The sequence below is a fragment of the Corythoichthys intestinalis genome, chromosome 6, assembly GCF_030265065.1.
Source record: "Corythoichthys intestinalis isolate RoL2023-P3 chromosome 6, ASM3026506v1, whole genome shotgun sequence".
NCBI classification, from domain to species: domain Eukaryota; kingdom Metazoa; phylum Chordata; class Actinopteri; order Syngnathiformes; family Syngnathidae; genus Corythoichthys; species Corythoichthys intestinalis.
The window spans coordinates 31,970,159-31,987,993 of record NC_080400.1 but is presented as its reverse complement, the minus strand read 5'-3'; the positions used below and the strand labels follow the sequence as shown (position 1 = coordinate 31,987,993).

Genomic DNA, 17,835 nt, shown 5'->3' with positions numbered 1-17,835 from the left:
CAGTGCCATTGACGATGATGGACGAATGAACCTTTTTTATTTGCTTATTGACTTATAATTTATATTTACATTCATGAGTTTTTAAAAATAATTTAGGCGAGTAGAAAAATCTAAGCAATGTCTGTATTTCCTTGGTTAATTTTTATGAATATTTTCAATTTATTTATATAAATATTTATAAAAAATGTTTTTCTTTTATTAACAAAGATGTCAGACTACTTTTAGGCATGTGAATTTATTTAGAAGACAGAATGACATAACTTTTATTAAGACATTCAGGAATTATTTAAAATTATGAAAAATGTCTAACACATCCCATTTAAATTGAGATTAATTTAAACTAAAAATACTCACTTTGATGCTGTCCTGACGTTGACATTCAAATCTCCTTTAAAAACAAACTGGCCAGGGTTCCAGTCAAAGTTGAGCTTGCTCCATTCCCAGTGCAAGTTCTCTGTAGTGTTGTAAGGGTCCTGTACCAATGCAAAATTCTGATATGAGTGAATGAGACAACTATAGGAAAGTCACTTTGTTAAACCTCCTAAATTATGATCCCGTTTCTCAGGAAAAGCAATGATGTTACGGATTTATAAGTGACGGAAAGCAATTTTAGACTTACTTCAGTTGTGTCCTTGATCTCTCAAACTTTAATAAGGATAATTAATCATTTTTTTAACATACCTGTAAAATTGTATTTGTATGTGTAATGTGTTGTTACTTCTTCAGTTTTACCTCTGTGGCAAGTTGATGCAGATTGGCCTGGTCAATGTCCATTACCCAGTGTCCATGTAGCAATAGGCGACTTTTGTCCCACCAGGCGAGCAGTGGCGAAGGGTCAGACGTCTGTTTGGTGAGCAGGTCAACAGACTGGCCGATCTGAGTCCACGCCGGGTCCCAACACGGCCCCCAAACAATGGTATAGAGGCCAATGTTAGCTGAAGAGTGATGATAGTGATAAAAGAAATAAATTCAGTCGCTTATCTCGAACATATAGGGGATGAATACAAGAACTCACATTTAAAGTCATAGTAGAACTTGAGGGGAGGAATATTCCTGTGTACCATCACATCCCCCCACGGCGGACCAAGTAGAACGGTTTCTTTTCGGCGTGCCCTTGCTTGTCCATCTTGCTCTGTCCCAATCAGGCGTCCTGACAATGACCAATCGCGGATCTCGAAAAGATAGCGCGGGTAGTCCCGAATTCTCACTGGAGAAACAAAAAATTGTTAAGTCATTGCCTGCCATTGACGAATCAGAGCTGCTCGAAATAAAGAACCGTTTTCACATTGACCATAGTGACATATTACTGTACTACTTAAAACATTCAAACTAAGGAAAGACATCAACAACCTCACTACTGTTCTAATGGCTTTAATGATAATGGTAGTAAGAGTATGTCTATTGTCCTCAATGGCACTAAAACATGATCATTCAATGGCAGCCATCCCAGTTAAAATAGATTTGATGTCTACCACCATCAATGGCTGTGAATGATTTAAGTACAGAAGTTAAATCAGTACTTCTACTTTAAAAAAAAAAACTAACCGTCTTTGCTATTAAAGTACAAAGTGTGAATACTTTTCCCCCTCTGGAAACTAACCCAAAAATGAAGCAAGTTTGAAGTTGACAGCACGGCACCACTGGACAACCAATGGAAGGCCCTCTCTGGGGAACGGGCTGATCTTGTCGATATCCCTCAGCTGCTCTCTGACCCGCTCAGGTCCGTGAAGCGATTGATCAGCCAGGACAACCAGCTCTAGTTCAGACATGGTCCACGTCAGCAGCGACTTTCTCATTGGGGTGTTGGCGTAGAGGCGTCGCGAGCGCTGGATGTAGATCTCGATATGTTTCTTCTCCAGTGAGCTGTACAGTTCTTCAATCTTCCTGGCGGGGAGAAGCTCACCGTGCTGCTTACGTAGGTCAGCCACCTTCTTGTCTAGTAGCTGCAGACGCTTAGCGCTCTCCTTGCTTTCGTCCTTCATCAGCTCATAGTTGTCTCGCAGTTTGATCTCAAACACGTCGTCCAGGAAGATGAAGGAGAACTGGCTGATTTTGAAAACAAGATCCGGCGGTGGGCGCTGCTCGACAGACAAGAGTGGGCCAGGCAGGAGATGCAGGGTCTTCAACCATTTTTGCACGCTAATAGCTCTGTCAAAGGTTTCGGAGAAGTTGTACAGGTACGGGAACTCCACAGAGAGGAGCGGGCAGGTGAAAACCCAGACACGGTTGTGAGGCATGGTGAAAGAGGGGAAGCTGTTCCTGTGCAACTGCATCTCCGGCAGCTCATTATGTGTCTCCAAGTCCAAACCATTAAAGGAGATGATATCATGGCCGTCGAAATTGAATGCCAGGGAGGGCGAGCGCGCATGGACTGAGCCGGCGTGCTTGGAGAGGGAAAGCGCTTCGGCATGGAGGAGGATATAATTGTGCTCCCCTACGTGAACCGTTACGCTAGTGCCGCCCAGTTCCAACAGCAGACTCAAGCTTTTTTGATCACCTTCAACCGGTCCAATCATGCACCCTTCTCTTCGTTTGCTGCAGAGAAGATGCCAGCACTCCAGCGCTTCTGTCATGTGCTGATATGAAAACATATGATCTGGGGGCGTCCATATCACAGCCAGATCATTTTCACACTGAACCTGAAAGGAGAAGGACTTGTTAACACTTGCATGTACAATTGTGTGCTTTTAAGGATCTTAAACCTTTTACCCCGAGGATGGATGAGGCTCTCGTGTATCACTACTTTGGGCAACATTAAAATATAGTACCATAGTAGGCCTAAACTCCTTCTTACCAAGCGTGATTAGGTTGCTAAATTTGCACAATTCTTGCACCTAGATGCTAAGCAGTCTATAGCATTTTTAAATTGTAGTCTGTGTTATTTTATGTGTATGATTTATCTGTTGTTGTGTTATCTGTATGATTACCTGCTGTAAGATACGTTTCCCCTTCTTAGGGGACAAGAAAGTTAAACTGATCAATGCTAACCAATAAGTTAATTATCATTTTAACTGTATTAAAGGAAATTAATTCCTTGACAAGTTTAGCTTAACAGAACATTTTACTCTGTTTGATAATAGGCTACCTGCAGCGTGTTGGTGCTGCTGTAGTAACAAAGCACCATAGCAGTAAGCCTGACTAGGGGCTTGGCAATCTGAGAGGCAGGGCAGCACGTCTCTGTGTTCTCCGTGAGCATCTTGATGGCATACAAGCAAACGCCCTGCAACGACACCCGGGAGCTCTCGGCCGAGCACATTACTCCAACTGTATCCATCCGCAAAGACAGAGCTCCTAAATGGACAGTAAATACACTTGATTACTGAGAAAACACAAGTTTAAGAATGTTGAAATATCTACCTGCTAAGTTAGAAACTGTAAAAACATTAACATCCTGCAAGTGGATGTCCAATTTGTAAAGCAGAGGCACGGTTGAGGTGGGTTGCAGCAAGGTGGAAGTAGGGGGAGGCAGTGTGGGATCATCTGACAGCTTCACTTGACCCAGATTGTAAATGACAGTAAGAAGACGAGACAAACACAGTGCACAGGCCTCCGACAGCTCCACTTGGAGTCCCTTTAGACTGGACTCCACACTCAGAGACGGAGGGCTGCCATTCAACTCGCTACTGGCTCGATTACAACTCCCCTTGATTGACAGGTGGTTATGATTAATTCACTTCGATAAACTTCATTTTCTTGATTTTTTTCTTACCTGAAGACTGAGGGAGTCTAGAATGAGCGCTTCACCCCAAACGTGTTTGCCAGGAGGGTGAGGGGCTTGCTGGATATGAGAGCCCTGGCCCACTCGCCACCAGAAGCTGTCGAGGTTTAACGAGGCCCGCTGGTGTACGTTTCGAGACTCTGGGCTGTTTTGAGTCATCTTTAAGTCCAGAAGATGCTGCAGTTCTGCAAACAAAAACCACAGAAAAATATCACTGTAAGAATGACAGAATCTTTGTCTAAATCTAAATTTATTATTTTTTAAATACATAAAGCATTAAATCTTTCAGTGCCAAATCTGCTGCTCCAGAGCTGCATGTGGCTGTTTTCACCCTTTTTAAACAAAAAGTACTAAGTAAAATATAGTTACATTGGTATGAAAAAGTATCTGAACCTTTTGGAATTTCTCACATTTCTGCATAAAAGCACCATCAAATGTGATCTGATCGTTGCCAAGATCACACAGATGAATTAACAGTGTCTGCTTTAACTAAAACCACACAAACATTTATAGGTTCTCATATTTTAATGAAGATAGTATGCAAACAATGACAGAAGGGGGGAAATTAAGTAAGTGAACCTTCACATTTAATATCTATGATTTTTTTCTTTGATTAAAAATAGTTTTTTGATTAAAGCAACTTTTTTGCGATTGAATGATTTAGACACAAATGTCCTACCCATAATATGGCTCAAACACAAAAAGGATTGCTTCAATCAAAGAAAACAGTTTGAATGAAAAATAAAATGTTCAAATGCGAATTTCTTAGTCTCAAATATTTTTTCACATTCAAACCTTTTTTTCTTCGATTGAATTTTTTAAAGTTTTGATTGAAGTGATTTTTCTTTTGAAAATATATATTTTTTTGTTTGAAGCAACTTATTTTTTGATTGAATAATAAAGACACAAATGTCCTAGCCAAAATGTGGTCCAAACGCAAAATTACATGACTTCAATCAAAAATGTTGTTTCAATCAGAAAAAACTTGACTTAAAATAAAAAAAAAAAAATTTCAATCAAAGAAAAATAGTTTTCAAATTTATTTTTGCATTCAAACACATTTTTTTTATTGAAGTGACTTTTTCTTCGATTGAAAATATATATTTTGATTGAAGCAACTTTTTATTTGATTGAAGCAACTTCTTTTTTGATTGAATAATAAAGACACAAATCTACCTCCATAAGCGTCCATCAATTTTCAACACTGCTTACCGTAATTTCCCGAATATAAGGCGCACCCGTGTATAATGCGCACCCCAAAGTTACTTGTAAAATCTAGGGAAAATTATTGTACCCATTTATAAGGCGCACCTTAATTTTAGCACCAATAAATAGAAGAATACAACAAAACAGAGCTTGTGTACAGATACAGAAATGTCATTTTACTGACTGGTGAAACACAGCACAAGCATAGCACATTGGTAGTTCAAAACATTACCATAAACTGTCAATATTTACGGTAATAATATGCTTTGACAACTTCTAAAACTTACCAGAATCTAGGAGAAAACAAAACAGATGTGACTTTTCTTTTAAAGGCTGCTGCATAACTTACTCGTTTCATCATGATGAATCAATGTTTCTTCCATGGATTGATACGGTAAAATGAAAGTGAGAACGTATTTCGGAAATCCGTGAGAGCTCATCGCTGTCAACACGACAGTAACAATAGGAACTATTGTTATTTGGGTTTGAGTTTCCCGAGACACAGATATAGTTGACGGACACAGGAAGTCTGTGTGCTTACGTTTGTTATGGTCCGAGTTGCAGAGCTGCAATAAACGTCGACTCAAATGAGTTCAAGAAACTAAATTCTGTGCTTTATGAAGAGTGAAAAAAGCAGAATTTAACACAGACGAAATCATTCTGCCGATTAGAGTGAAGTATTACCGAAACAAAATGGTGACGTCACGTACCGTAATGGTCGGCAACGGGTCGCCGCATACGTTTCTTCAACACAACGTGGCCGTGTCAAAAAAAAAAAAAAAAAAAGGTTTATATATATATATATATATATATATATATATACACATACATACATGTAATATATATATTTCTGTCTCCATCCATGTACCCGTTTATAATGCGCACCATGATTTTACAAGTTGATTTTTGGGAAAAAAAAGTGCGCGTTATATTCGGGAAATTACGGTATTATGTTTGGTGTTGCAAGGGGCTTGAAGCCCCTCTCAGATTACTTTACGCAAAAGGCAAGACTACACCCTGGACTGCTCGCCAGTCAAACAACATATAGTCGAACGACTCTCCCTTTTTTGTGTTACAGTCAAATCAATGTCCTACCGGCGTTGGCGGAGAGGAAGCCGAGGGTGAAAGGCGTGGTGTCTCCAAGCTGCACCGACACATTAAGGTTGGACACTGAGCACATCATCATCACAGGTGCATTCAGGTGGGGTAAGCGCCTGAGGAAGAGGAGGGTGGGCAAAATATCGAATGGACTACGCACAATAGACAATGATACGGATGTGGATAAAACACAAAAAAAATGATGGGTCATCATCACAGTGGAGAAAAAACATAATTTGTCGCATTTCCTTGGCTTTTGGCACCGACCTTTTTCGACGTGATGCCTTCCTGTGCATCAACTGTCCCCATGGCAGCAAATTGAACCAGTGGGAGAACTCCTGGTGCCGATAGTGGACGATGCAAGTATTGATGGCAAGGGAACCAGATATGTCCATGGATGTGACCTAAAACGAAAAACAGTTGCATCGTTCTACGTACAGTAGAGGCGTGCGAAATTTCCAATTCTGAGATTATTCGCGATTCGGCCGCGGAAGATTAGAGAACGATTCACAAAATTCGGGGGGATCGTAATCATTAGGTGCCAAAAGATTCCAACCTCTAACGTACAGTATATATACCTTAAACAAAAAATAAAAGCTTCCTTGCCTGCAAAGATGTCTTGAGCGTGTTTACACAGACAATTCTTTGCCGGCTTTGTGACAGAAGAAGTCCATCTGTCACGAAAAAAAAAAATAAAATACAATAAAAGTTACTTGTTGTTGTCTATGGACTGCACGTGATGCCTAGCTGTGCACTGACCCTCCAGAAGGAGCTCCAGGCCGCTCTGGGGAAAGCTCAGCTCGGGGGTGAAACTCTTCAATGGAAGCTGTTCACTGTCTCGAGCGTAGCAAACTTTTAAAGACTTCAGCGTCCAGTTCAAATGTCTAGCGCAAGTGGAAAGAGATAGTCAAGAATACCGGATTCCGGAATACAAAATGTGTGACTCACCTTTTCTGGCTGTGCATTGACAAAGTCACATTTGTGTTGTCAAACTCCACATTGGCATTGCACGGAACGAGCTCATGCAGCTTCTCCACGGCTTCTGTTTGAATGAATTCGGGGTCCAGGCAATCTTAAAAAAAAAAACAAAACAAAAAAAAAAAACTAAGTAGTTTCTCATTAAGAACCCAATCAGTTTCATAGCCAGTTATTCATAACAACCACAATGTTGCAAAATAGAAATAAACAGAACAAAAAGCTATGATACACACATAGTTGTTTCTGAAGTAGTCAGCTTGAGTACTATCGCTTTAAATCTTCTAACAATACAGTGAGGAGCAGAAGTATTTAAACCCTTTGTGATTTTTCAAGTTCGCCTACTTAGAAAATATGTAGAGGTCTGAAATTTCATTCATGGATGCATTTCCACTGATAGAGACATAATCTAAGAAAAAAATCCAGAACTCACATTGTATGATTTTTCAATTATTTGTAATATACTGGGGATCATAAGTATTTGTACCCCGGAGAAAATCTGTGGTAATATTTAGTGCAGAAGCCTTTCTTTGCAATTACAGAGGTCAGACGCTTTCTGTAGTTCTTCACCAGGTTTTCACATATGGAAACAGGGATTTTGGCCCATTCATCCACACAAATCTTCTCTAGATCTGTCATGTTTCGGGGCTGTCGTTGAGAAACACGAAGTTTCAGCTCCATCCAAAGATTTTCTATTAGATTGACGTCTGGAGACTGGCTAGGCCACTCCAGAACGTTGATATACTTTTTATGCAGCCACTCCTTGATCAACTTGGCTGTGTGCTTCAGATCCTTGTCATGTTGGAAGATCCAGCCAAGACTCATCTTCAAGTCGCTCAAAATCTGACGATACATTTCATCATTCATCCTCTGCTTTATACGGTACAGTAGTCCTGTCCCCTCTGCTGAAAAGCAGCCCCAAAGCATGAGGTTTCTACCCCCATACCTCAAAGTAGGGATGGTGGTCTTGGTATTGTATCATTGTATTCATCCTTCTTTTTCCTCCACACACGAGTAAAGTTTGGACAAAAAACTTCTACTTTGGTCTTATCTGACCACTTGACTTTCTCCAATGACCCCTTTGCATCGTTCAGATGGTCCCTGGCAAACTTCAGACGGGCCTTCACATGTACTGGCTACAACTGGAGAACCTTCTGAGGCAGGGGTGTCCAAACTTTTTGCAAAGGGGGCCAGATTTGGTGTGGTAAAAATGTGGGGGGCCGACCTTGGCTGACGTCCTTTACGTAGAACAATATATTTAAGCAAATTTTAGCAAGCCATTCTGTGTGTCACATTTGCTTTATTATTTTTTTCAATTAATAATTTCAACAATCTCGCAACTAGCCTTTGTGGCGTTCTCTTTTGACTATCGGGCTCTTGTGAAATACTGCTGCTGTGAAATTAAACTAGGTGCAAGTTGCTTCAATTTCTCGCTGCGTATAATCTTGTCGTACATGTCAGCGTGTCTTGTTTGGTATTATCGCCCACATTGAACTTTTTAAAAACAGCTACCGTCTCTTTGCAAATGAGGCAGACCGAGTTGTTGCGTAGTTTAGTGAAGAAACAGTCCAATTTCCACCTATCCTTGAAGCGTCGGCTGTCGCAGTCAACTTTCTTTTTTTTTGTTGATTGTCGCCATTTTAGAAAATTGGAAGGGTCACACGGGGTAATGTTGCTTAGAGTGCTGCTGCCTTTTAGTGGGTAAATGAGGAGCAGCATTTAGAATGTAAGCTACTTCATATGCTGGTAGCAGCACTGCTGACCAAGTCATTCAGTCTGTGTGCGGGCAAGACGTAATTGATTTTATGACAGAGGCTGGGGGCCAGATGAAATTTGACCGGGGGCCGCATTTGGCCCCCGGGCCGGACTTTGGACATGTCTGTTCTGAGGAATGCATGATTTTAAACTAAAGATACACGATAATATCGGTCACCGATAATTATCGGCCGATAATGGCAATTATGACGTCACACAGATAATCCAGATAATAAAAAAATTCAACCGATAATGCAATCCGATAATTATATACAGTGGTACCTCTACATACGATCGCTTCGACACACGAACTTTTCGACATCCGACGTAAAATTTGACTCGCCATTTGTTTCTACATCCGACGACATGCTCGAAATACGACGACAATGGCAGCACCGCAGACGAATGCATGGCGGATTTTCTTGTGTGACAAATCAACACAGGTTTCAGAAAAGGTTGGTACAGGTGGTGAAACAAGGAAAAAGTTGACGCTTACCTTCTAAATGAAGATGCAAATGACAGAAAAATATGAGCGTAGGGTGGGCATCTGTGAAATGGCTCAACAATACATCTCCACTGTCCTCCTCCGACCATCGTTCGCCAGTCTTTATAAGTTAAGCTGACAATTCTTATTGTGGTAACATCTCCAGAGAAATCGCCAGCTTCGCCACGTTTTCATCATTTCTTTCACAACTTATTCAACACAAAACGCCTGCTGTCTGCCGCAATTGACGATGTTCTCAAGGAAGCATTGAAAGCGAAAGTAAACTTTCACCCGCTCCCCTCCCTCTTTGTCACGTCAGCGCCGCGGTGCCTTCAGGTACAGAAAAAAACGTCCGCCTTATTAGAACCCGTTTCGTTACACTATTACAGGAATTATTATTATTATTATATTATTAATCCGATTTTTATTTATTATTTATTTGTTTTGCTATATGTAATTGCCATTTGTAATAGTACCAGCAGTATTTTTTAAGGATTTAGTGCAGGTTTTTGGGCTGTGGAACGAATTAATGGAATTATAATGTATTCCTATGGGAAAATCCTGTTCGACATACGACCATTTCGACTTACAAACAAGCTCCTGGAACGGATTAACTTCGTATGTAGAGGTACCACTGTACTTGATTTTGCCTCCAAATGTGCGCAACCGAAGAATTCAGCACGCCGCCTCCTCAACCCCTCCCCTCTCTGAAGCCCCTGAGGGAGGAGGGGTTAAGGAGGCGGAGTTACAAGACAAGAAGTACAGTAGTTGAATATTATGGCGGTTGTTACTAAAAAAAACGACGCTCTCGCCATCTGCGAAACATGTACCGTAGAAGTTCCACGAGGCAGAAAGAACGCGTCCTCATTCAAAACCACTAACCCAGCAGCCATTTAAAACTGCATCACAAAGAATTTTGGAACAAATACGAGGCTGCTGCTAGCAGGAATGCTAAAGCTATTGTAAACACTACAGGGCTTGTGACGATACAGAGTCGGGCTGTTTGGGAATGCAGCCCAAGGCGGGTGGTAAATTCGCATCTAAGGCTAAACACCGGCACTACTGGAGACCGATAGTCGGCAAGTAGCCGTCTTCCGACGGAGCCCGCCGCTCTGGTCAGTCCGGCAGGCCGCCACCGCCTCGCCATAGGCGGGGCGGGCCGAGCACGGTTCCCCGGCCTCTGGACCTCCGGCGAACACCCTGGTTTCTCGAGCGTTCCCCCACGGCGTGCGAGCAGAGCCAGGACCCGAATACGCCGCGGCGAACCGGCCGGGGCGGGCGGATTATCCGGTACGAACGTAGCTGCCGCCGCCGCCGAGACAGGACACAGTTTTTTTTTTTTTTACCTTAATGACCCGAGAACCACAGCCCTGGATAAAAGAAATAATGCAGTTTATACGACCACCATTCTTCATGAAAAAGTGATGTCCGGTAAGCAAGCTTATCATGACGGCACAGTGGTTATAAGATAATTTAAACATGGAGAAAACGAAGCCAGCCAGTCAGTAATGCATTCAGAATGTGAAATGACGAGCGGTCAGATGACTTTGTAACGCTGCCTTTATTTTCGGCTTAATAAAACTCAGGCACAAAACAACACGCACGCGGATGCGAGCTCCAACTCCGTCCAAATAGTACTGCCGTGTAGCAGTTTAGCTGCTGTAACGCAAATGTCGTGAAAGCCGCAAATGTAAACAAAGCGCTGCAGAATGGGTACATGACATCTCGCTCTTTTGAGGTAATCATTTTCACAGTGTGCAACAAAGCATATAACATTAGCAATCACTTTTCAAATTATTTAACTTATTTCTCTGCTCAATTACAGTCAAAGTAGATAATCAAATTCTTAAATCAATATTCTGTAGCCACAAATATTATTCAAAATCTTTCCTTCTTCAAGTTTTTTTTTTTTTTTTTAGGATTAAGTATAATAATGTATTGCTTAAAACAAGGCTGTTAAGATTATTTTCAGCTAGCTATTTTTCTTCCAAGAAATCTGAGAGAAATACACTTGAAGCGATGGCAGATAATTTCACTTATTGCCAATAGATTTACACTTAAAACTGACTAGTTTTAAGGAGGTGTGTTTTGCAGCGGATTAATGTTATATATGTTAGGAATGGCTTACTTTTAAACACATTTTTGTGCAACTTAGGTATTTACTCTGTAAGTAATTGTTGCCAAAGGTTTACCATTACACAATGTCAGACAATCTGTCATTATTTAGATGTTTGAATTGACGACTTGTTCATACTTTATGTTGAAAAAAAGAGCAACAAATTATATTTTTGCACAGTAATATTTTCTTTTGTGTATACTTTAAAATTTTACAGAAATATTTTAATAGAATTATCGGCTTGACATTATCGGTTATCGGTTGGAATGAGGAGGAAATTATCGGTTATCGGTATCGGTTGAAAAATGCATTATCGTGCATCACTATTTTAAACTATTGCACTCAAGTGTTCTACTGACAGCTCTCTTCAGGTCATTAACAAGCTCCTGCCATGCAGTTCTAGGCTGAGCAGTCACTTTTCTCATTATAAGTGATGGCCCACGAGTAGAGTTTTTACATGGAGCCCCAGTCCGAAGTAGATTATCAGTCATGTTTAGCCTTTTCCATTTTCTAACAATTGCTGCAACTGTTGATTTATTCCCATCAAGCTGCTTTCCAATTGTCCCATAGCCTTTTCCAGCTTGGTGGAGCTGAACAATTTTTTTCTCTGGTGTCTTTCGAAAGCTCTCTGGTCTTGCCCAAGGTAGCAGTTGGATTATGACTGACTGCGGGGAGCACATGAGACAATACTGAGCTCAAACGGGTGGTGGATGGGTGGTTACTCATGGGGTAAAGGTGGACTTTTTTACGGTAGACTGACAACTCTTTGGAGTGTCATAATTATTGTTGTTCAGCGGTACAAATATTTATGGACCTCAGTAAATTACAAATACATTATTTTTAAAAAATCATAAAATGTGATTTCTGGATTTGTTCAGATTATGTCTCCATGAGTAGAAATGCATGTATGGTTGAAATTTTAGACTTCTACCTATTTTCTAACTGGATGAACTTGCAATATCACAAGGGGTGCAAACACTTCTGCTCCTCACTGTAAAATCGGGGAAATACTGCTTATCTGGAGGGCAAGTTGTGGTGCTAGAAAAAAAAAACTGACTGCAATTTTGGAATCAGCATGCAAATTTGAATTTTAACCGGTATAAAAATCTAACTAAAGACACAAACGGGTTCCCAGTTTGTTTAATCCCTTACTTTGGTGATTATGCAAGACCAACAACAATGTACAGGTCCTTCTAAAAAAATTAATATATTGTGATAAAGTTCATTATTTTCTGTAATGTACTGATAAACATTAGACTTTCATACATTTTAAATTCATTACACACAACTGAAGTAGTTCAAGCCTTTTATTGTTTTAATATTGATGATTTTGGCAAAAAAGTCAAGACAAAAATCCCCATCTCAATAAATTAGCATATTTCATCCGACCAATACAAAAAGTGTTTTTTTAATACAAAAAAAAGTCAACCTTCAATTAATTATATCAGCTATGCACTCAATACTTGGTCGGGGATCCTTTTGCAGAAATGACTGCTTCAATGCGGCGTGGCATGGAGGCAATCAGCCTGTGGCACTGCTGAGGTGTTATGGAGGCCCAGGATGCTTCGATAGCGGCCTTAAGCTTATCCACAGTGTTGGGTCTGGTGTCTCTCAACTTCCTCTTCACAATATCCCACAGATTTTCGATGGGATTCAGGTCAGGAGAGTTGGCAGGCCAATTGAGCACGGTAATGCCATGGTCAGTAAACCATTACCAGTGGTTTTGGCACTGTGAGCAGGTGCTGAAAAATGAAATCTTCATCTCCATAAAGTTTTTCAGCAGATGGAAGCATGAAGCGCTCCATAATCTCCTGATAGCTAGCTGCATTGACCCTGCCCTTGATTAAACACAGTAGACCAACACCAGCAGCTGATATGGCACCCCAGACCATCACTGACTGTGGGTACTTGACACTGGACTTCAGGTATTTTGGCATTTCCTTCTCCCCAGTCTTCCTCCAAACTCTGGCACCTTGATTTCCGAATGACATGCAAAATTTGCTTTCATCTGAAAAAAGTACTTTGGACCACAGAGCAACAGTCCAGTGCTGCTTCTCTGTGGCCCAGGTCAGGCGCTTCTGCCGTTGTTTTAGGTTCAAAAGTGGCTTGACCTGGGGAATTTGGCACCTGTAGCTCATTTCCAGCTCACGCCTGTGCACGGTGGCTCTGGATGTTTCTACTCCAGACTCAGTCCACTGTTTCTGCAGGTCCCCCAAGGTCTGGAATCGGCCCTTCTCCACAATCTTTCTCAGGGTGCGGTCACCTCTTCTGGTTGTGCAGCATTTCTTACCACACTTTTTCCTTCCCAAAGAGTTCCCACTGAGTTGCCTTGATACAGCACTCTGGGAACAGCCTATTCGCTCAAAAAAATTCTTTCTCTGTCTTAGCCTCTTGCTTGAGGGTGTCAATGATGGCCTTCTGGACAGCAGTCAGGTCGGCAGTCTTGCCCATGATTGTTGTTTTGAGTAATGAACCAGGCTGGGAGTTTTTAAAAGCCTCAGGAATCTTTCGCAGGTGTTTTGCGTTAATTCGTTGATTCAGATGATTAGGTTAGTAGCTGCTTTAGAGTACCTTTTCATGATATGCTAATTTTTTGAGATAGGGATTATTGGGTTTTCTTGACTTTTTTGCCAAAATCATCAATATTAAAACAATCAAAGGCCTGAACTACTTCAGTTGCGTGTAATGAATCTAAAATATATGAAAGTCTAATGTTTATCAGTACATTACAAAAAATAATGAACTTTATCACAATATACTAATTTTTTTAGAAGGGTCTGCAATTGGAAATCCACCTTGTATCCTTGAACTTATGATGCCTCTCTACCCCACCCATTTTAGCATTGAACCCTTTGAAGATAGCAGACTCCCTCTTAGAGAGACCCTAACTATAGGAATAACTAATGAATAACCTTGCATTTGCTCATCAGGCAGATCTTGAGTTGTCCTTGATGTCACCGGGATGGGGTAGAGGAAGAGGCCCTCGTGCAGCTCGGCCATCAGCGTCCTGACACGCAGCGACAAGGAGCCAGGCTTCATCTCAGGGAGGCTCACGTCGCCCGACAATACCAGGCTGAATGCCACCTCGGCCAGACAAATGTCCTACAAAATGGACGCTATGGTCAGGCACACGAACGAGTTAGAATTCACTCCAACTTGAGAAACTCACCAGCTGGCTGCTTTTTAGAACTTTGCTGCTTAGTTGTCCCACCGAGAAGTCCCACGCTAGCCTGCAACTTTAAGGGCGTGTTTGATTACAAACGGAAATTGAATAAATTTATGGAACTTGGTAGCGGTTAGTCACCTCTTATTGTGGTGATCCAGCAGCAACGTGATGCACGTAACGTTCATGTGCCACAATGACTCGGACAGCGCCATGTTCAGGACCATCACGTTGACTGAGCTGATGTGGAATGATAGCAACTGCGGAGAAGTTTTCCAAATGAGTTGCATTGTTCACTTACAATAAATAGAATTCACAAAAAGTTACAGGTATCCGTAAGAATTTTTACTTTGTGATGCACCTAACTGTTAAGGTTTTCAAGCCTTCACACAAGTTGCTCTCTACTAAGGAGCTTAACTGAAATATTTAATACTTGGGATAGGAAGCGAAGTCTTGTGGCTCTAGTGGAAATTTTCTCTGTTTTCTCCCCATGGCTTGTCCTCTTTGTCAGTGCTCCAAGAGGTACTTGCAAGTCAAAGCGAACTCTCGTTTCGCCCACACACAATGCAAGGTATCTCCTAAAAAAGGCCCAAACACGGACTCAAAAGTGGATTATGTTGAATTAAGAATGGTGCATTGAAATTCTGTTAATTTCTATTTGGCAATCAACCTCGTATCAAAACACACTAAGAAACCACAGCTTTCAGTCAATATGTTCAAACAAAACGCTGATTAGGTTTACTCACGGTAAATCTTTGTTCAGAAGTTTGCTTGAAATCCATATTCGGTCAATTTCCTGTCATGAATAAGTTACTGTTACAGCCACATTGAGCAGATTTACCCTGTAGTTGTCTTTAACGGACTCGGGAGTGGCTCCAGTTGGGTACCATGTCGTTAGAGTGTCGCTTACCACAGTGTGCAGCGGGTGAAATTGGATACTGACTCCTCGGATGGAGAACAGTCCCACTGATTTGATCTTCAAGTCTGCATTCAGCGCTGTCTGGGCGAGTCGCACTGCCAGGGTGTTGACTAGCCATCTTAAGAGAGAATAGGAAATAACACACAATTACAACCATGACATCCCAAAGCTGGATGCTTTTCAATTTAAGTACACCTACCGGAATATGATGCATGACAACACAATGGCAAGAAGCAGGATTGTGAGGAAGGAAATGAGCAAAAGAGACATGATGTCCCAAATTGTGTGGACATGGAGCTATTTTTTCAGCATCTGTCAAGGAAGGAGAGGCTGTATTCAGAGACACTGATTAAACCACTCGACCAGCTTCTGACAGTAGATAATGATTGACAGTGTGTACACACCTATTACAACAGTTCAACATTAAGTTAGCATCGCGCTAACACCTCGCGAAAACATACTACCAATTGGCACGTGAAAAGGTAACGTTAATGATAGTAAGTATGGAAATTTAAAAGTTTAGTTACAACAAAACTCTAGCGCCGCGTCATCAACACAGAAAAAAAATCAGATGCAAATCTCTGCTAGCAGGCTAATGCTAAAGCTACGACTATTCGTTTCAACCGGGGGAGAGGTTGAACTTTTACTCCGAGTAGAGGGTGTCTTTATTTTACCCGGTTAAGGCTTATTAGACTCACCTAGCCTGGCATGTTTGTAGTGTTCTGAGCCTCCGTAGCACTGCAATGTACAGCGGTGACAGCCAGGGGCGGACTGGGACTAAAAAGCAGCCCTGGACTTTGACTCAGCCCAGCCCACAAGAATCGCTATACGAAGGGAAACACAGACCCCCTAGGGGGTCCGGGGGCATGCCCCCCCCCCGGGAGACTTTTTATTTATTTATTTTTTTTACATTTCATTGTAAAATGCGGCAATTTCGTTCACTTTGAGAGAAAATGAAGAAAATGTGTCTAGACTGTGACTGTCTGACTTGGGGCGCTCAAAGTATTGCAAGGCTGAACTGGAGTTGGGTTCATTTTCTGTACTAGCTCTATGATCAACCTGAAAAAACAAATGAAAGAATGTATTTTTCAAAGCAAATTTTATGTATCCAATCGATTACAATATATCTCTATATATCTCTGTCTATAAAATGATTTCATTTCATTGTTTATGCCATAATTCAGTGGTCTCCAAACTATTCCACATAGGGCCGCAGCGGGCGCAGGATTTCATTCCAACAAAACAAGACAACACCTATGCACCAATCTGGACTCTTACAAGTGTAATCAGTTGATTGCAGTCAGGTGCTGCTTGTTTTAGCGGAAACTTCATTGGTTAAACTGTCGGTACTCGATCGGTTGAAACAAAAACCAGGCCCCACAGCGGCCCTTGAGGACCGGTTTGGAGACCCCTGCCATAATTAATCTTGCCATACAAATAATAAATTTCAATGAAAATACAATAAAATTTTCAAGACAAATCCTGGATACATAACCTTCATTGGAAAGTACTAACCAGGAAACAAAACGATATATACATGATGAAAAATATATATCATATCAATTTAACGAACTAATCTTTAAAGTAAAACCATTCATTTTATTAATATTTTGTTATGTTTCTTCTGAATTAATATTGCTGCTGCGTGTGCATATGTTGTTTTACAGCTAAAATATTTTTCCTTAGGAGAGTGATAGTAGGACTAGCATACTGTAACTTGACACGATTGCAAACGGACTAGCTGGCACTAACCCTTTAATTGTCATTTATTTCATTTAAAATGTACCTACCTGGTGGATAACAATTGCAAGTATACCGAGCAAGTGACCCTCTTCGTCCCTTTTTACTTGCCCTGCGCTTGTCTGGGGAACTTCCTCCAGCTAATCGTTACACCCTCCCTCTTCTTTTCTCTCTCCCTGCACCGGCGGCGGCTGCACGTCAGAGCGGCTCCCCCTCTCACCATCGCCGGGGCTGGGCTGTTGACTTGTTACCCGACGCGGCCGTTGCAGCCAGACTGCTGCTTGCGAAAATATTTGTCAACATATGACATTTTAATGCTTCGCTTTCCAGTTTCTTTAATTTTTTTCTCCCTAACCTTCTCCGCGCCACCCTTCTCTTTTCTTTTTTTGCCACCACCATCCATATTGCGCATTGACGCTCGTCGCTAGTTTGCTTCCACAAAGTAGTGTTGTATCGGTCGCGAACGATTCGTTCTTTTTGAACGAATTGTTTGGGTGAACGAGACCGAACTAATCACCATCTGCACTGATTCGTTCTATGAAGTTGGTGGCGCTTGTTCGCTGCGTGGGAGGGCGTTGAGCAAGCGGCAGCGTCTTCTGACATCGCACACGACCAATCAGACGCCAGCCTCATCGCGGGCAGGGGAGGGAGCGGAAACAGA

General features: G+C 41.5%; 1 protein-coding gene across 3 annotated transcripts in view; it reads right to left on the bottom strand.

The window, feature by feature from the left end:
• The window catches only part of LOC130917628 (bridge-like lipid transfer protein family member 2), a 41,914-nt gene extending 25,636 nt beyond the window's left edge, over positions 1-16,278 (bottom strand). Inside the window, exons 1-20 of one of the 3 annotated variants that reach the window (XM_057839227.1) lie at positions 16,133-16,278; positions 15,634-15,746; positions 15,426-15,552; positions 15,262-15,311; positions 14,949-15,093; positions 14,657-14,775; positions 14,522-14,588; positions 14,265-14,454; positions 6,971-7,094; positions 6,782-6,906; positions 6,629-6,696; positions 6,290-6,426; positions 6,020-6,174; positions 3,710-3,903; positions 3,358-3,643; positions 3,086-3,291; positions 1,601-2,639; positions 1,016-1,207; positions 733-935; positions 355-473 (exon numbers count right to left, since the gene is read on the bottom strand). In XM_057839227.1, coding sequence (XP_057695210.1) covers positions 355-473; positions 733-935; positions 1,016-1,207; positions 1,601-2,639; positions 3,086-3,291; positions 3,358-3,643; positions 3,710-3,903; positions 6,020-6,174; positions 6,290-6,426; positions 6,629-6,696; positions 6,782-6,906; positions 6,971-7,094; positions 14,265-14,454; positions 14,522-14,588; positions 14,657-14,775; positions 14,949-15,093; positions 15,262-15,311; positions 15,426-15,552; positions 15,634-15,704 — 3,617 coding nt within the window. In that variant the 5' untranslated portion in view covers positions 15,705-15,746; positions 16,133-16,278. The remainder of the gene's footprint in view (positions 1-354; positions 474-732; positions 936-1,015; positions 1,208-1,600; positions 2,640-3,085; positions 3,292-3,357; positions 3,644-3,709; positions 3,904-6,019; positions 6,175-6,289; positions 6,427-6,628; positions 6,697-6,781; positions 6,907-6,970; positions 7,095-14,264; positions 14,455-14,521; positions 14,589-14,656; positions 14,776-14,948; positions 15,094-15,261; positions 15,312-15,425; positions 15,553-15,633; positions 15,747-16,132) is intronic. The other 2 variants (XM_057839229.1, XM_057839228.1) reach the window with 2 other exon arrangements.
• Positions 16,279-17,835: the final 1,557 nt, after the last annotated feature.